The sequence below is a fragment of the Symsagittifera roscoffensis genome, chromosome 10 (genome assembly GCF_963678635.1).
Source record: "Symsagittifera roscoffensis chromosome 10, txSymRosc1.1, whole genome shotgun sequence".
Taxonomy (NCBI): domain Eukaryota; kingdom Metazoa; phylum Xenacoelomorpha; order Acoela; family Convolutidae; genus Symsagittifera; species Symsagittifera roscoffensis.
The window spans coordinates 9,082,047-9,102,339 of NC_087071.1; the positions used below are offsets into that span (position 1 = coordinate 9,082,047).

Genomic DNA, 20,293 nt, shown 5'->3' on the forward strand with positions numbered 1-20,293 from the left:
AGCTCACTTATTATGACATTAGTTTTGTTTTCAGCTCAACAGGGGTCGACCCAATATTTGCGGCGGGGGCGCTGCGAGGTAATTGATTCTAATGTTTTTTAAGGCTGTAACATCATCCAATACGCACACGAAATTTTTGTAGGTTTTCTTTTTTTGACTTGTTTCAATTTAATTTATCCATTATTTTTTCAACTTAACTTTTCAACTCCATTTGGTAACGGAAAGTTTTTTTGTTTTGTCACAAGTTTTGTGAAGATCCGTTTCGCCTCTGTATTAGTATGATTTCCTTGTTTTAGTACACAAGCTATTGAAAGTTTAATCTGTTTTCGTAATTACAAGTTTTAAGTAAGGTTACTTAAGTGAATTTCGACTGATGACGTTTTGTTTCTCAAATCTCAAATTTGTGTCGTTGTTTGTGCATATATATTTGCAGGCATCATTTATTTGCACTGCTGTCGGTAACTTGTAGTAGACTGCACCCAGCAGTGCATTTTTCAACGGTGATTCAACATTGACTGCACATCGCTTGCGATTCATGGTTCGGGCTGTGATTGAGTTTTAGTGGACCAAATGCTTCAATTTCTGGGCTGCACGACTGAGTTAGCTTCAGTTAGAATTTTTTAGAGGTATCAAACTTCCTTCTAACTGAATCTTCATCTTTACGATTTTTTTTTTTTTTAAATCGGATTGTTTTTTAATATAAATGTATAAAATTACAAAGATTTTTAACGATCAATTATGGCGTCTTATCATATTTTTTGTCGAATTGATCTATTAGGAAGCTAATTTACTGGACAAGTAATCATATTGCGGTGGCTATCTAGCCAGACGTATAAACCTAAACGCACAGTATGAGTTGCGAATAGATTATCAATGCTTTGCGTGGAGTTTTCACTTTATTTTCCTTGTTTAAACTCAATCATGCAACGATTCGTATTCCGAAAAAAATTTGAGCATTAGTAAGAAAAAGAATAATCAGAACAAAAACTGGATTTTGGAAATGTTCCAGGGGATATATATAGAGAATTTTAAACAGTTTTAGCGGGTGACCTGTTGATTAATGGTTTTTTTTTTCAGTTGTATATGGTTGAAGTCCATCTTGAATCGATGGATTCAATGCTAGGGCACAGTTCAAGTTTTGCTGACAGCAGAATGAGGCCGCAAAAAAGTCAAAAGTCACAAACGCAATTAACGTAACAAAAATGGAAACAGCAGAACCGAATTAGACTTAATTCTTTCTCACCCGTACCATTATTTAGGAACAGTAATTGGAATGGAATCTGCAAGAATCAGTTACGACGTGAAATTTGAGTCAAACATTACTGCAAAAAATAATTAATGGAAACTTGATAAGCTTTACTCTTGTTTCTTTTTCAAAAAATTTATAGACCTGATTTTTATCAAACTTAAAGCAATTGCATACTTTAACAGCACTCTTACTTTGCTACAAGTAAACTTACTTTTACTTTGTCTCTTAATTCTGTTTTTGCTACTAAAGAAAAAAAAGTTCGTACCAAACAACTTTGATTTGCTCGTTGTAGAGTCTACTGAATCTTCGGATATCGAAAAAAGCTATTCTGATTTCAACCCAGAACTTTCGAATTCAATGCACCAACCAGAGAAAGCAAATTTTAGTCCAAACCCCGCTGGAATCAAGAAATTGCATGCTGGATACTGAATACCCTTGGAAAGTTCCGGCGAGAGCTACTTAACATGAATTCCTACTTGCAAGGGTCTTTTATTTCGTTCTTCAAATTTGGATCAAATTGGAATGAACTGAATGGAAAGGTCTTTTGTAGCGACTCATTCCAATACGTTGTCTACTTAACTCAAAGAGTTAAAATTTGCCTCAATTCATTTATTTCTCAGTCAAACCATTGATTTCATTCATTGATAGTTATCGTTATTGTTTGCATTACTCAGCTGTTAGCCGTTACTACAAGAGCAAAGAGTTGGAATAATGTAAAATTACAAAGATAGAAAGAGAGTTTCGTTGTGTTTTATAAAGTTCAACCGAGTTGAAGAAAAAAACGCTTTTTATTTAAGCTCGTCATTTTTATACAGAAACAAACTGATTTTATTTATCCGCACTAATGTCGCAAAATGTCCTGTAGGTAATTCGAAATTCTTAAAATTGGAATTTTTAAATAAATCCATAAGCTCATGTCTAGGTTGCAATTCATAGTGCTTTATTTGTTACATATCAAGTTCGTCAAATTCGCTCCCAGCTAATGAATTTTGGTTTTAATTCAGAATTCTTTGTATTCGATTTAACTTCTATTGAGAAGAAATTTTAGTTTTCAAGTGATGACTTTTCAAATTTTAATGCAAAATATGAATATAACCAACACAGTTTTCTTTTTCTTAGATCTCTCAATTTCATAATGTTTTACCTGAAATTCTCGGAAAAAAATGTTTTTTTTTCAAAAAAAAATCTTTGAAACTATAAATGTTAACTCACTGAGATCATTTTAGAAAAATTTTAAGATGCTTAATTAATAAATTATATTTTAAATGGTCATCACTTTTTTCATTTTTCAACTAGTTTCAACCTATATACAAGTCATTGGTTATTATAATGAGTGACCAATTCGATTACTACACAGAGACACCTCTGCACTTTTTGTGCTTCTCGGTAGCTTACGGATTCCTGGTTACTGTTTGTTATGTCATCAGTGGGTTTGTGGTCGCGAAAACTGAAAACAGACGGTTTCTGCAGAATATATTACTGGAGATATTGGCATGTATTCAGGTAAAGTATTGAATTTTGAGATACCCAAAGCAACACCAGGATTTTTGCGTCTTCGATCTGAAAATTGCTCTCAAAATTTTGAATTGGGAATTTGACATATTTAAGAGTAAAGAACGTAGTGAAGACTCCTATAATGGTCTTGCTGATTTTTTTTTCAAGAAAAAGTCTAGAAATTTCGATTTTTCGCGGTTTGACTTCTGATTTCTGTTTAAGTTCAGTGCATTTTAATCGCTGAAGGTAGGCAAACTCCACTATCGAACAGCAAAATTGTAAAGGTCACAAAAAATGTGACGGCTTCTTAGTTTGAAACTGGAAATTAATTATCAGAATTCCCAGCGAAATAAAAAAAGTCTAAAAAGTTGATAACCCTTGTCTTTATTATTTCTCAGTGTGAATTACGAGGGCTGAAATTGAGCGAGAAATCGTGAACCCAGCAGAATGAAAAAAAAAACCTTGGATCCAGGTTTCTCAACTGCCATTGATAAAGGAATTCAAAGAGCTCTAAGATGCGTTTATATATTTTTTTGGTAGTTCGAATGTTGAATAAGTTTCATTAATTGTATTTTTTGGTCCCCTGGCTTTGTATTTTGGCGTACTTACAGTTTAATTGGTATTTCAGATGATAACAGGAGGCGCGGAGGGATCCTGTGTTCTGTTCCACTATGGACTGTGGAGCTGGGTGGTGTACACTTCGCTTAGAGGCACTCTGCATGCTTGTACATTCAGAGGAGCTACTGCCGATCCAGCTATGGTTCTATTGGATAAACGGTTAGAATTGAAAGTTGTTGATCTATTATTTATTAGAAGAATTGTCCGCGAGGGAAAGAGTCGCCAAACAAGCTGTCCAGTTGGGGTCGGTCGTTAACTGTGTCGAACCGATCCAAGTTGAAAATTCCCGAACCGCCGACATCTAGTGTTCAGATCTTTGCAGAGAACGTTTTGCTCGTCGCTAGAAACTACTTGCATAATGTGTTGTTGTTTTTCTGGGCAGTGATAACTTGTCTGGCCCTAAAGCAACAAGCACGGATCAGGGTGATCTCGAATAGCCGACTGATTGGAAGTAATGTTTTCCATTTTATCACCGCTCAACTATCATCGCCGATCGACAAACATTAATAAGAGTCGATGAACGTAGTTCAGACTCTTATACAAGATGCGATGATTTTTTAGTTTTTTTTTCCAGGAAAATTCTTTAAAATTTGTTCAGGCTCAAATTTACTAGTTTGCGGGTTCCACGTCTGATTTCTTTTTCAGTTCAGTTCATTTCTTTTGTTAAAAGGAAGACAAATTCCACTATCAAACAGCAAAATGTAAAGGTCACGAAAAATTTATCACGTATAAAGATTGACGTCTAATTTCGAAAATGGAAATTATTCATCAGATTTGCTAGCGAAATGAAAATTTTGCCTATTGATCCAGTTTTCTCGAATTGGGTTAATTTTATCAAAAAAACCCCACTCATGAATTGTTCTAGAAATTCAAAGTGCTTTGAGGACATCTATTGTTGTCTTTGAAAATTCAAAAGTTAAGATTTTCCTAAAAAAACAAGTCGGTATTTTTCTCTGCTTACTTGCGTTCATTAAATCTTTTCCATCTGCCCCAAAATAGCAGTTTTTTTCTAGCCATACAATATTCTTCCAACAATATTCAGTGGTACACATTGAAAGTGGTATATACATTGAGATAACAGAATAGACTGGTAACAAAGTCCAAATTTTGCTGAAATGCAATGAAATAGCCATAATTTTGACTTCTTGAATTTTTCATCATTCAAGATAATAGGATTTGTTTCATTGCTTTGTGGCATTGTTTGTTCTTTTAAGATAAAAATTATGTTTGTATTCATTACACAAATAAAGCGTACTAAGGCTACTTGTTTTCCAGCTGAAGTTTTAGTGCTATTTTCGTGTTGGCACGTCTTCATGAAGCAGCATTTGGCAGTTTAATTGTCTGTGCTTTGATATTCGATTAGTAATAAGTTAACACGATTGGTGCATTTTTATTTCATCAGTTGAACCGAAAAAAGCTATTTCTTTCATACAGAAGTACAGTATGAATTTTTTTTTCGAATTTTTCCAACTCAATATATTTCGCAAAAATTTTGAAATGCAGAATTTGTGCACGCACAATTCGGCGGTTTAGTTTCCAATTTATTAAATTCATTTTGTTATATTCCAAATTATTACATGCGAATATGTGTCTATTTGTACTTGGTGCCACTTTTGCTGCATTGCATTGGCAATTAATTAGCTCATGTAGCTGTGTTATTTTCAGTCTTAATTTTCAAGGCTTTTATCTTTTTTATTTTACTTTTTAGAGCTGCTTTTTTGTCGTTTTATCGCTAGTGTTGCCTCCTGTTTCTCGAGGTCGGAAGCTCGAATCCTCCACATAGCAAACGTTTTATTATTCAAGATTCATTCAGTCACCTTTTTAAATTTTTCTAAGGCTGCCTTTGTTTTTTTTGGGCTTTTTTAGGAAGTGGAGCTTCGTCTCTGTGTTATGACCGAATACTCTATCAACGTTTTTTCTGTTCCTAGGTTAACAATACCCCAGAAAGTAGTGACGATAGTTGTGCAAATTGCAGTCGGCTTCTCTTCAGTGTACATTATGCACTTCTTCTGGGGGATGTCTGTCAGCTCCATACATTCGCACAAGCTAGATCAGGTGTATATATGCAGTAGCGTGTTTATGGGGGACGAACCTCTCCTTTCAGAAGTTTACTAACCACATGACCCAAATGTTTTTTTTTAATCTTAGATTTTACGACATTTTTTTGGCGACTGAGATAAAAGGTTCTTAAGCTGAAAATTTGCGAACCCTTTAAAAAACGCCCGAACGGTAAATTCTGTACATTTTCTGAAATTTATGCTTGCGGCATGTAGGGATTTTTGAGTTTTTTGCAAGAACTCGGAAGATCAAATTGATGGACTCAGAAAAAATGAAATCCTTTTTCGAGCAAAAGTCTCAGATATGCGCATGTGTGGTTGAGTGAAACGTTAAACTAAATTAATTAGAACATAGGAAATTCACAAACCGAAAAAGCGAGCCTGAATCACAAAAGTTGCGAAATCAGATGTCAAAATAATGAACTCTAAAAGCGAATTGGTTGAAAAAATTCATGACCTTAAGGATTTATTTTGAATTTAAAAAAAGTCATTTTCCTTAGTAGTAGTATAAGACTTAATTACCCTCGAGGGGAATTTTGGAATGCATAATGCATTAGTGTAAGCTATTTACCCTTGCGATAACCAAGGGTATTGCAATCGGGTACAAAACTGTAGGGACAATAGATCTTCACTGCTAGAAGATCTTCTGACTAGCTCAATAAAACAAGTATCACTTAAGTTGTAATTAATTCAAGCACTTTTTAGATTGTAATTATTTTTGCAAAAACTGTTTTCAATTTTTTTTCGGGTTCGTGGTTTTTGCCCATGTTTCTGTCAGTTCATTTTCCGTTTTTTAAACGCCGTTTTTTATCTGGTAGGGTTTTTATTGGTTTAATTTTTAAAGCATGAGTTTTGTTTCAATTTAATTAGCTCCTACTATAAGTGAAACTTCACAAATTAGTAAATTTACGATGACTGATTTTGATTTTTTTTTCGTTTTTTTTAATATTCAAAAAATTTCAGTTTATGTTATATCGACTCAGTTAACATATTTGCGTAACTTCGAGGGCAAAATTTATTACTTTGGGACTAGTGTTCCATTTTGGATGGGTCGTAAAAACTTTAAAAATTGTATGAAATTTTTTATGACAACAAGTTTGTCGCCTTTCTGCTGCTCGGTAAATGGTTTCCATTTTTAAGGGCTGCTTTGAAACTTATCTGATACAAATATGAAGTATGCTATAAATTGTTTTCAAGTAATTTTTTCCTAAATAATTTTTCAGAAATTTTTTATGACTATTTTTTCATTCACTATTTTTTAGCGCAATGGGTTTTTTGCATCGCTTCGATTTGCCTCTGTGTAACTACTTTATTTTGCTTTGTCATTAAGATCCAATAAAATTATTGTAGATTTTCACTGTTCATAAACTGTTATTATAGATCTACAATGGAACAGTGTGTGCCTTTGACCTCAAGATTGGTTTCATACCTGCCTTCTTACTCCAATTTACTTACATCACCTCAGTGTATTACGTGGACTATTTGACCCCATTTTCTATCAAGAAGTTAACTGTGCCAATGTATGCCATGGTGCTGGCTGCTCCAGGTAGTTTATTAATTTTTAGATACAAAAATACTTTATTAATATCAAATTATTTAATGTTATGAAATCGAATATAATTTTTTCGTATGGTGAATTTAGCATGAAAACGTTTTTTCTAGTGAAAACTCAGAAATAAATCTGCGCAGCAAGTTAGCAAAAACTGGAAACATTGAAATTTGGAAACATTTGACATTAATAGCTATTATATTTCTAAATAAAATAGGACATCGTTGTTTAAGTCACGAAGAATACCAAAAATAAGATAGTGTCACTCTACTAAAAAATATTCATTATGGAAATTCGTTTCTTTTGCTGCGCATCTACCAAATATTTCACTGTTGCTTTTTTCCCTTGTTCCTCGATGTCATGAACAGCTCAATGGAATCATCTGTAGCTGTTTGAGCTATTTAAAATGGCTGGTCCTGAATTTGTTTCTCCCCCGCCTCACATATCATTAATTTTATGGTGTAACGAGGGGTTTGACAATGTTAAATAAAATATGCAGACCATAAATTTTTGTCATGGCCTTATTACTCCACATGCCAACTCTTAAAAAAATTTGAGCAAAAAGTACTTGTTAAGTTCGCTGGTGGTGGAAATGAAGAAGAATCCTAATTTTTTACTTGATATTTTTTTGCGAATTTCTTTACCCTTGCGATTTGCAAGTGTACCGCAGCTAGTTACTAAAGTTCAACTTGCTTGATAAAAACTTCAAAATCTATGACCGATAAAACCCAAGGCGCCTTTAGAAAAATTTTAGGGACCATCAGCCAAAAATGGATATGTCAAAATAGTTCACAGAATGTTCCGACCAGTCTTTAAAAAATTCAAATAAGTGTAGTTTTTCTGTGCGGTGTGATACAAGGGTCTGATCAAAAAACTAGATCTTATGCTTATTCAATAGTTTTAGTAAAAATGGCAAATTGGAAAAAAGTTTTTGCAAAAAAGTTGACTGACAAAAATTTTGAGTTTTTTTTTCGTTTTTCTAGTCAACTTTTTTGCAAAAACATTTTTCCAATTTGCCATTTTTACTAAAACTATTGAATAAGCCTAAGATCTAGTTTTTTGATCAGACCCTTGTATCACACCGCACAGAAAAACTACACTTATTTGAATTTTTTTATAGACTGCTCGGAACATTCTGTGCTACTCTGAACTATTTTGAGATATCTATTTTTGGCTGATGGTCCCTAAAATTTTTCTAAAGGCGCCTTGGGCGCCAATATATTTTTGAATTTTGAGGGGGAAGCCAGCGCCAAAAAACGCGATTTTTCTGTCAAAAATTTCTAAAAAGTGCCTTGCAACGCTTTTTTTGGCCTGTTAAAAAAATTTGCCTGCGGCGCACAAAATTTTGACAAAATGGTCTTTTTAGTACTTTGGGAAAGCTCAGAAAATCAATTTGGGCCACCTTAAAAAAATGGTCGGTAAAATTTTCAAAGTTTTTTTGAAAATCCGCCCGCACGAGAAAATTCTAGATCCGCCCGTGATGGTACGATAAGCCTTTTTCAACAACGGAAATGGTATGATACGAGTTTATTCATAAATTGAAATTGGACAGGGTTTTTTTTTTTCATTAAATGAAATTACAGTCTTAGCATTTTTTCAGTAATGGAATATATGCTTCGAATTTGTCCTTTAATAGTGATTGTATGAACAGCAGTTTTTTTCAGCCCGTAGATCGGTTATTAAGAGTAATGAACGTAATGAAGACTCTTATATAGGTCTTGCTGATTTTTTTTGTTTTTTTTTTATTTTTCAGGAAAAAGTCATTAAATATTGATGCACTTAGATATATATGCACTTTTTAAGTTCAATTGAAATTCATCTGCTGAAAGTGACGTAAATAGCACTCTCCAAATATGAACGTGCCAATGGCGCAAAAATTCGTGAACGATTTCCAGTTTCGAAAGTGGAATTTAATTTTTAGATTTCCAGCGGAATAAAAACTTTATTTTTGATCTAGTTTTCTCAAGCTGGGCTAATGTTATCAAAAAAGCGCCAATCATAAATTGCTCTAAAAATTCAGTGAGCTAAAAGGCATCTATTTTTTCTTTGAAATTCGAAAGTTGAGATTTTTTCAACAAAGTCTTGTAAATGTTTTCTTGCGTTCGTTGCTCTTTTCCAATCTTCGATTGGCTATGTTCTATTAACCAGATGTAGTATAAACTAGCTACCATGTAACTGTTACAGAATAGTTGTGTAAGAATTAGAAAACGATTATGGAAGTCATGCAAATTTCAATAAAATAAGTTAACTTTCATCTGGTTGACCAATTTTGGCTGTTTTTTTTATTCTGCGTATTTTTGGTTGGATTTGCACTTCGACTGGTTTGTCCTCACCCCCGAGTGTCGTGTTCTGTTTTTGATTGCAGGTCTCCAATACACTGGCATGCACTGGAGTGTGTTGAATGTGATAGTGTTCAGCTGGAGTTGTCCGGAAACATCCCTTGTCGGCATAATTATTGTGTACGCCCTGCCCCCAATGGCTGCCAAACTAACTGCAGGTCTGCCCATATATCAGAATAAATCTATATTACACGTTCTAATAAAACTAAACTTGACGATTTTAAAAGATGGTTTTTTAATTGATACCACTGATAAAACATTAAAAATAATTATAATCATAATAAATTGTTTCCAAGTGAAGTCATTACAGAAACAAAATTAGAAATAAAGAATTCTGCTACAAAAAAGTCACTTGATTGAGCGCCCTGAGACATAAATGTAGTCTGTTTTCAGGCGTCTCAAAGCGGGAATCATAAACTGAAATTTTTTAGATACCTTTTTGTAAGGAAAAAAACTGGGGAAGAGAGCCCAACTTGCTCAAGAAAGATAGAAAAGGGGAAAAACTTTACCGTTGGTAGCTTTAGAATTTGATTGTTCGCAAGAAAAAAGTCTTTTGAAAAAAGGTTTTCCAACAACTTGATATGCGCTTTTTATAAAAAAGAAATTGAAATACGTAATAGAATGAAAGATCTTTTACTGCAATTTGAACATATTAAAGGGATTAAGAAAAAGTAACCGCAAAATAGTTAAGTTTTTGGATTATAATGCGCCATTATTATATCCATTGTTTTGCTAGGTTAGATTTCTCAAGGTATCATCAACTTCAAAACTGTCGCTCTCAATTTTTGTGGAGAATTTTTACCGTAATTGATAAAAATTTTACCTAAAATTTTTTCTACAATTCGTGCTTCTATTGTTTGAATTACATAAATTAAACAAGTCTAAACGTCGAATTTCAATCATACATAGTATTTTATTAATTATTCTGATATATCGTCTGAATCTAGATGCTGTGGGATGGACTACACCTGCTACTGTGCCAAATACAAAAGTCGATCACGCCAGAAATCAGCTGAAAGTGGCTGGAAAAGGGGTGGGTGAATTGCATGATGAAGATGAATTGAAAAAGTCGAAATAGTGTTGTTAACCTTAAGACTTGATTTTGATTTTTTATGTTGTTTGTATTTATATTATATATTGGTTACTAACTATGTTTATTATAAACTAACGACAGATGAATTGCTGTAGTTAAAATCAATATCAGATAGTCTAGTCAGTGTAGATACAGTTTGATGAATAATTTGAATCTTTCAGACTTGCGATAGTTAGCAGCGTCATGTAACCAACTACCTTTTTTTCGGACATTTTTTTTGCGCACCCAACTTGTTTTGACCATGTGAAATTTAGTTCAATTGGTATTTATTTTGGTTTTTACCCCGCCCCCGCGTCTTCACAATGAGAAACCAATTTTGTCCAACCATTTTCAACCGCAATGGTAATTTAAGCTAAACAGTTGGGTCTCAATTAATCTAATCTCGCTATATTAATTAAAGTGAATTCCAAAAAAAAAAATTTCATTTGGAAAAAATTGAAAGGTTTTTAAGTGTGAAAAGGCTAAATGAGTCTTCCTGATTGTGATCGTATTGTTTTTTTTAAAGAAAATTGACCTGTATTTGATTTCTGACATGTTTGTCTATTTTTTATGTTTGATTTATGTTAAATTGACTTCAAAGTTTATGTACAAAGTACGCAAGGCGAAACACACTCTCTATTAAAATTGCACGTAGAGCGGTAAATTATGTTTGGGTTTGGAAGTGGCATTTACCTCTCAGATTTTCCAGCGTAAAAAAATCTGATTATTCTGTCTCCTGTGGCTTAATTTGTTATTTTTATTAAGTTTCAATGAACGAAGTTAGGACAGTAATATGGGTCAGGTTTTTTTTCATTTTTTCGTGCTCAAATTTAAATTTTTTTGGTTTCGTTTTTTAGGTGTCAATGAACGTAGTGCAGACACTTCTATAAGTCGTGTTGAGTTTTTTGTTTCCAGCTGATTTTAGATTCATTTGCCAAAAGAGAAAGACGATAAGTCTTTTCAGATAAGCAAGTGCAGATAGTGCGAAAAAGTAAGTGACTTCCAGTTTCAAATGTAGATTGTTTTAATATAACTAATGGAGTAAAAATAAATAACATATCGATCCAGCTTTCACAAATTAGTATAGTTTTTTTTTAAAATGTCAATCATAAAAGATTCTTGATTTTAAAAAAGCTTTAAGGTCATGTATTTTTCTTTGAAATCTTTAAAATGTAGTCAGTCGTTTCTCCGTTTTGTTGAGTCCACTTCAACTGTCTATTGGCTATGCATGTCTTATAAGTTCAACTCATACGTTCATTTGAAAACCGGGGGGGGGGGGGGCAAATAAGCTTCAATGATTGAAAGTGAAACTGACGCGAAAGAGCATGCATGACTTCAATTTTCAAAATTGGATTTTGGTTTCTAGATTTTTAACATTCTTTTGATGATCTAATATCTCTGAAAATCAAAAAAAATGTTCATTAACACTTGTTCTAACTGTATGTCGGCTATATTCGATCTCAGTCGTGGAATTTTTTTGCGGAAATGTGAACAAAAAGGGAAAAAGAAGAAATTTTTTTACTTCACTTGATCGTACAGCAATTGGTTTTGGACTACGAATTCACGTTTTCCAACCTAATGTGAAATTTTTCTGTGTTCATTTTTTCAATTTTATTGCAATTATGTTGTTGTTGTTGTTGTTGTTGCCCTTCTGAGATCTATTCGTCGCTCGTTGTTGGGTCCAGGGTTGTGGGGAGTTTCAGGAATATTGCTGTCTTCTTCGGTTGCTTCCAGAGATCGGCTGGGGTTAAGTTCGTAGGATTTGCGATGCAGTCGAACAGGTGTATAGTTGTGTGGCTTGTTTGTTGGCAGTCCGGGCAAAGTTCGCTTACTGTCGGGTCAATTCTGTTCATGTACGAGTTCAGGAACTTTGAGTAGCCGGATCTGAGCTGTGCCAGTGTTCTTCTTGTTGTTCTTGGTAATTCGGTTTCTTCTTTGGCAATTTTTGGTGGATTGTGTCCGAGGACTGCTGGGTATTCGTAGGTTTAAAAGGCGTCGCGTACTTCATTTGTGTGGATCGTTTTTAGCAGGTTTCTGTACTTCTTTTCGGTTAGAGGTCTGTTGCTGTCGAGTAGAGGTTCAATGTATCTTTCTTCATATCGTGTTTGGAGGGTTTCTTTCATGAGTCTTGGTGGGTTCTTGGGTTCTTTCGTGAGTTGGTTTCCTGGGTGATCTGGCAAGTGGTTGGCGAGATGATGTTGTATCGTTCGCATTCTGAGGTGTCGTCTAACTGGTAGAACGGATGTTTCTTGGTGAAGGTGGTCTATGTGAGTCATGGCGTGGCATCCGGTGATTGTTCTCAGGGCGCTGTTTTGGACCTTCTGTAGTTTCTCGATGTTGCTTTCGGAGAGTGTGGGCGTTATCACAGCGGCGCCGTACTCAAGTTTAGAGCGAACAACGGCTTTGTAGGTCATGAGGAGTGTTTCCTTGTCGCTTCCCCAGTCAGTGCCGGCAAGCGCTTTCAGGGCGTTGTTGCGTTGAGAGCATTTCTTCGCAGTGTCTCTGCAATGGGCCCCGAAAGTGTGCATGGTGTCGAAAGTGATGCCGAGGATCTTCGCTTGGTTGTTCATTCTTATTTGTTCATTGTTTATCTTCACTTCAGGAACGGTTTTGTATTGGGCTGTCTGTGGTGTCATCAGCGTGACAAAACTCTTGTCAATGGAGATCTGGAGGTTTCGCTCTTCGAAGAAGTTCACTAGCTCTGCGAGGTACTCCGTTTGTTTTCCTGCCATTGCTGGTATGTCGGTGCCGAGAATGAGGGACGTGAAGTCGTCTGCGTAGGACTTGATCTTGATTTCGTCCGGAGGGCTAGGTGCGTCTGCGACGTAGTAGTTGAAAAGGAGTGGCGACAAAACTGATCCTTGTGGCACTCCAAACCGAACTATCCGTGCTTTTGAGAGAGAGTCGCGAAACAGTGTTCTTGCTTGTCGTCCTTGTAGGAAGTTCGCGAGCCATCTTTTCAGAGCACTGGGCAGACTGGTCTTGTTGATGAGGTCGAGGAGCTTGGAATGCTTAACCGTGTCGAAGGCTTTCGACAGGTCAATCGCGACAAGCAGAGTCATGTCGGCTGGTTTCTTTCTGTTGAAGCCGTTGGAGATGGCTGTCGTGATGTCACAAAGAGCGGTGACCGTCGAGTGCTTGGACCGGAAGCCGTGTTGGTGACTGGCGAAGTGGAGGTGTTCGGTGATGAGAGGTTGGATGCACTTCTCCAGGATCTTCGAGGCTGGGCAAAGCAAGGAGACGGGTCTGTACGAGTTGCTGAGGCCTGCGTCTTTGCCTGGTTTCAGCAGCGGAATAATGACTGACGACTTCCAAATTGCTGGGATCTGGCATTTGCTGAGCGACAGGTTGAAGATCTTCGTGAGGTAGTTGATAGCATTTGGTCCGAGGTGTTTCATGTGAGTGGTCGAGATGTTGTCTGGGCCGAATGCTTTGGAGTTCTTCGCGTTCTGTATGGCAGTTTTTACTTGTTTGGAGGTATTGCAATTATGTTCAAATTAGCCAGCATTAAAGAAGCAATTGCTGACGATAAAAGTACACGTGTTTGTAATTAAAGAGTAATAGAAGAATCCGCTCAGTCGGAGTTGTCTTTTTTCAGAAAAATATTTTTAACTCGCTGTTTATACCATCTGGAAATTATCAATACCCTCAACAAAAACTTTAAAATAATTGTCATGTGATGATTTTTTGTTATTAAACGGTTTTGTGAAAATGACATCTTTCGCAAAAAGGAAAAGGATATAATTTAAGAGCAGTATAATTCCCTCTAGTAACGGGTAAGCGGAGAATTAATCTGACTCAGAAATCGTTCAAAGGCAAGCTTCATTCTATGGATTGTTACACGGACAAATTTTTTGTTCATCCATGCGCTACCAGAAGACAAGCATATAAACGTGTCTTCTTAGTTTCCATGGCATTTAAGGGAAAGTTTCAATTAAAAGTTTTAGAAAGTTTTTCATTAATTGAAATATTTCAGTCAAAGTTGTAACGTTTTGCTGATGTTTTTGTCCGATACCTCAATAATGCTTTATGATAGGCTGCAAATTTCTTCGAAAATCATCGATTACCTGTTGTACTCAGCTGTTGTATTTTCTTTATTTTCTTGGGTTTTTCATCTTGTCTTTTTTCCTCAATTTTTTGGCTGGGGAAAACTTGAGTAATTTCAAAAGGGGGGTTCGCAAAAATTATTTGTTTGTGCAGATATTGTCGTCTCGTACGATGTTAAGCAAATACTTTAGCTCGTGAAATAAAGTTTCCGGAAATAAAGCCATCAATCTGTTCAGCCAATAAATCTCAGATTGTGCTAACTGAAAAAATTAAAGTTGAAATACTCTAGAAAGTTTCTGCTGATAGGTTTTTGCAGATAAATATTATCGCAATTATAACTAGAAGTTGTGTTCCTATCAACTTGTAAATTCAAAGATGCTATCAAATGATATATCAGGGAAAATTTTGTCGATAAGCTTTTGTTGAAAAATAAAAATTGGATCCTATAATATAGTGCAAGGTACTAAGAGTATCTTTGTTTGGTGAAAATTTTTTGCTCGCTGTGACAGCAAATGAGGGTTTAACCCGCCTCTTCCTGGCCCGATTTAAATTTTGTACTAGGGTCAAAATATGTTCTACAAAAATTGAATGTTTACTTTTTAAGAGTCGACGAACGTTCTTCAGACTCTTATGTAGGTCGCGATGATTTTTTTTTTCAGGATAGGTATTAAAATGCTCCTCTAAAAAAAGTGCATTCATACACATAAATACACATATGAATGCTCTTAGATATATATATCACTTCTTGAGTTCAATTTAAGTCTATTTGCTAGAAGGTAAGTAAAATGCACTCTCCAATTATTTAAGCTGAAATGACGCGTGATCAATTCTTGTTTCGAAAGTAGAATTTGTTTTAAGATTTCCCTGCGAAATAATAACTTTTCCTAATAATCCAGTTTTCTCAAATTTGGTTATTTTTTACCAGTTTTTTTTAAAAAAAAAAAATTCAATTTTTTCTGTTTCTTTACGCTAATTGACTCTTTCAACTATCTGTTGGCTGTATTTTTGTTCAACAGCCTCATTTAAATAAGCAGCAATTAAGCTGTCAAAGCGGGATCACATATCTTCATGCTTGTTTTTTAGCATCATTTCGACATGAAATCATCTAACGACAAGCAGACGAAAACTACTCATTCTAGAAGCAGAGAAAACACTCGAGGGAAGAAAGAAAACAGCTCCAACTCAAATTCGAATAGAGGAAAACAGAGAAATAAGGGAAAGAAAAGTACCCGAAGACAATAATTTAACTTAATTTGAACTTAATTACGCTGGTTTCCAACTCAATGAACTAAAAATTTTAATGCTCGTATTTAGTACGAATGTTACTTAAGATTAATTTTTGTCTAGACAATTTTCTGAAAGTACCATAAATACATGAAGAAGTTGAGTTGATTGATTGATTTAATTTGAAGCGACTAATTTGATTTTTGCAAAAGTTTGACCTGAGATTTTTCTTGCTAGCTCCCTCGACAGGAAATCAGCAGGAGCTCCCTCAACATTACAGGAAATTTAGGGAAAATTGAAAAAAGTTTGTTCGATGTTTTTTTGATTTTCGGTTCGAATTTCTTTCCTTTCACTGACTTTCCTTTCCTATACTCCAAGTAATCGGAAACTAGCTTTTCCCCATAAACGTCATTTTGATCGCCAACTTATTTTTGTACATTTTAAAGCCCATTTCTCGTTTTTGAACGTTGTTGAAAAACAGCTTCGGTTTGTTTATTTATTATGATGATATTATTTAAACCAAGAGAGGTTACTGCGGATTGAGTTTAAAGAAATCAATTTTTTTCGGACTATCGTTCAATCATCGGACAATCGCATAACTTAATTTACGAAAGAATGACTATGCTTCTGAGTTGAGTAATGCTTACTTTGATTGGAATTCATTTCGGTTGGCTCTTGAAATTTGTTAATCTACCACCGAATTTCTCAGAAAATTATGAAAAGTTTGTGCGTGGTAGGGTTCCTTTTCCTTAGAAAAAATTAATATTTTAAACTTGCTGTTTTTAGCATCTGGAATATATAAAAGCCTTCAGCTAATTACTCAAAAATCATTTAATTGTGGTTTTTTTTATGATTAAGGAAATTCAAATATTGGAGTTGTGTCAAAATGTTACATTTAAAAAGGCATATTTTCCTCTATTGACGCGTAAGTGGCAATTTGGGTGCTTTAGAGATCATTCCAAATTCGGTTGAGACCTTTTTTTGTTTTTGTTAATGTGCTACTGGATGTGAAACTTACGACGGTCTTTATACTTTGCATAGCCTTTGAGGAAAATGTTAGCGAAGAAACAAAAAATAACAGTTTTGTTCAAAACTTGTTGCAATTCAATGCAGCGCACCAATCAAATCTGAAAAGTTGTCTGCTTTTTATTTGGTATGAAACCAGATTTAAAAACTTAAAACCTGAAAGTAACTATTCTATAAAAATTTCGATTGATATTGAGAATTTGACAAAGTTTGAAAAGATGCAGGTAAAAATAAAAAGAACAAATTGTCTTAAAATCATTTCTTTTTCAATAAGCATTAATTTTGTATAGCAAATTCAAGGCATATATAAAAATTGATAGGACATCAAATGAGTATATGTGGCCTATTTCAGTTTGTAGCTGCAACTTTAATTTGTTTACTTACATATAACTAAAAAAGCATGCAATTCAAAACTATTAAAATCCAATATCAAAGCAAATAATTCAAGTTTCGTTCAAATCAAGTCTTTTTGATAAAAATGTTCGATTGTTTCATAAATATGCTGAAAAAAGTGTCTCATTTTGTATCAAAGTGCTTCGTTCTGTGAAACAGTGGATTCAAGTTAAAGGAAAAAAGGCTCTGTTTTTGCTTTTCAGGTATTTGAGTAGACCTGCGCAAGACGAATACCAAAAATAATTAGGTTGACCTTTAAACTTCTTCTATATGATCTGTTCCACAATTGAGTTGCGCTTTGGATTGGGAGTTTAACAGTATCGAATCATTTTTTTTTTCAACATGTCGCATCAAGCAGGCCAAAGTGGGGAAAACCTTCTAGGAACAATGTTTTTTTTTGGCCACCAACATTCGCAGAACACCAATGCTGTGAGAAGTTTGGCATAATCGTTTCCAATTATGAAGTAGCTAAACATTCGATAAACCGTGCAATGGTAGCTAAACATTCGCATCGGGGAACAACTAGAAAGGCCGATGTTAAATAGGAGAAAAAAAATGGAGGAAAAAAACAAGATTATAAGTTATTACAAGATTTTTATTGACTGAGCCAATTCGTTTTTAGATTCAGTGTATTAACAAGTTTTTTCAAGAAATAACTTATTCAGAATACTACTCCGTTGGCTTATCAATAAATTGTTATCAATTTCAATTACAAAAAAATTCTCATTCAAACAATTCCCAGTTGATACTCAGCTCTGAAAGAAAGACAAAAATCAAATTGTATTTATGACGAATCCTCTGCAAGTGTTTTCGACTTCGGAAACTGAGCGAACGATAATCTATCAAACTTACATGAGAGAAACGATTGTCATTGTGCAGCAAAAACGGGCGAGAATGCCCTCTCCATTCAACGATTTGGCTTGTCGACGCTCAGACCTGGAGTATCGCGATTGGACTACTAAAAGACAAATGATGTTTAACAAATGCTTACTAAACCAGATCTTCCTTCCACGTTAGAGCAGGAAACGTACCCTTTACAGCTCCACAGAGACCGAATCCTGCCCTGCTTTGGACAAGACTTACGTCAACGACCCCGGATTTCTCGAGCAATCATCTCGAAAAATTCTTTTTCGCTACGATTGTGTGACGATTCCCTTGTATGAAAACCAGGAAGGGTATTTTAGGGACTTGGCAGAGCGTGTGTCTTACTGGGACATCGATTCAACGATGTCAATCTCCTCCCGACTCAACTGCAGACGTGACAACATTAACAATACCAATCAGCTGCTCGTCACAGCCCTCCGACAATGATGTTGAATCAGCTGCTCTCAAATAACTCCAGAGACGCCACCAGTAGCAACTTGCTATGCATCCAAGAACCGTAAAGTTGTATTCAATCAGTTTTAAGAAATCTTTTGAAAACTCGTGTTTTGATTTATTAAAATTATGGAGCTCATTTTGATTTGATGTGTTGCTTTCACTTTTTATCAAATCAGTTTGATTTCAGTTTGTATGTAATCTCCTCTACTCCAATCTAATTTATATTCAATTGATTTACTGTCAATTGGGTCAATTAAGTTTTTGTGTGTTCTTTTCAACCAAATTTAGAAAGAGATTTAGTGAAAAAAATTTCTAAAGAGATTGATAGCGTATCAAGTAGAATGTCCATCAAAGTCTTTTTTTAAATTAGAATGATAAAAAAGAAATTCATAGCAAATCATTGGAAACAAAATTTTAGGTTAATTTTTAATTTCTTAAGTTTTTTTACTTTTCTTTTTATCACAAATACACAAGTCATTTCTCACTCTACCAATAATCCAGATGTTACAAAAATACTCCCAATGGCTTGCCCTACTATAGGAGAACAGAAAGGGTCATCATTACGATGCGTCTATCTTTATCAGGTCAAAAAATATCGGGTTCAGAACCTTGAGTTAGTCAAAATCCTATTTTTAGAAAAATATGATTATTTCAAGAATGATACTTTTACAAAAAAATCAGCAGAATCTTTTATTCCAAACCAAAAAATTTTGACGCTCTGAGCCTATGGTTCTATCCAAGTCATTCGATTAGCTTCGATTAACTTTAAAAAATTTTATTATATATTTAGTTCAAAAAACCAAAATTTGAAAAAAAGAAAGTTAACCATGGAAGAGTTGTTTTTAAGCAAAAAAAATGCGCTTTTTGCGATGCCCGTCCGAAGGACGAAATTTGTTTCCGAGAACTTGCTGGATAAAAAAATCAATTTCGACACGTAAGGGAAAATACACTTTTTCGAAAAATTATCTCTAGATCTTCTCAACAAAATTTCATTGTGTTATAACACTTGTCTGATCCATTAAAAGCTTTATTGAACAGTTTGAATATTTTGTGAGTAATTTCCATTTTTTTATGTTCAATTTTTGTTCAAATTTTTTCAGATTTTTTCAAATTTTCACATCAATTTTTGAAGGTTTTTTACCATCACAGTTTATGAACAAAAAGAAAAATTAGCTAAGCTACTGGCTTGCCCAGCTGTAGGAGAACGTAAACGACCCCCATGACTATGGCTGTAAGTCTACTTTATCTTGACTTATGAGTCAATGAGTGCGTTATAACTCAATGAAAAATTTTTATCAAAAAAAAGTTCTCAAATAGTTTTTTTCAAAAATTCAAAACAATTTTTAGACTTTGATTTGCCGGGAAACCCATACACTTCTTTAGAATACCTCTTCATAGCCTAGGGATATTGATTCATTGCCGAGTCATTGCCAATAAAAGTTGGTTTTATCATTTTTTACTCCTTTCAACAATTTATTTTTATCTTACTTTTAGTATCGATACTGAAATTAGAGGAATAAACCGGAAAAATAATAATATTTTCCGGATAAAAGAATCACACCATGAAGTTTTTACGAGATTTTAAACAACTTTTGATCATTTCACTCGGAGAGGGCTATTAAACGGTTATTTAATTGGCTTGAAGAAAAGCCGAAAAATCGATAATTAAAACACGTTCAAAAGAGGCAATTATTTTGGATGACGGATTTTGTAACCTTTTTTTCTCGAACTATAGGTTGATAATCTTTGTAAAAAAACTCTTCCAAATTTGGGGTAAAAAGTTTATCCTTTCAATATGTTAAAAATTAATTCTGTTTTTTTTATATCAACCGTTTCTTATTGAGGAAGAAAAATGTGTGATTATAAATTGTTTAATATGGTCTTCTCGACAGTAAAAAAACTCGT

General features: G+C 34.4%; 1 protein-coding gene across 1 annotated transcript; it reads left to right on the top strand.

Annotated features, from left to right (window-relative positions):
* The first annotated feature begins 1,081 nt into the window (after positions 1 to 1,081).
* LOC134855506 (uncharacterized) lies at positions 1,082 to 15,849 on the top strand. The gene is made up of 8 exons (XM_063872047.1): positions 1,082 to 2,304; positions 2,546 to 2,752; positions 3,372 to 3,520; positions 5,290 to 5,416; positions 6,799 to 6,964; positions 9,333 to 9,464; positions 10,254 to 10,339; positions 15,509 to 15,849. Exons 2-8 carry the CDS (start codon positions 2,579 to 2,581, stop codon positions 15,665 to 15,667), a joined length of 993 nt encoding a protein of 330 aa, XP_063728117.1. The 5' UTR covers positions 1,082 to 2,304; positions 2,546 to 2,578; the 3' UTR covers positions 15,668 to 15,849.
* The last annotated feature ends 4,444 nt before the right edge of the window (positions 15,850 to 20,293 follow it).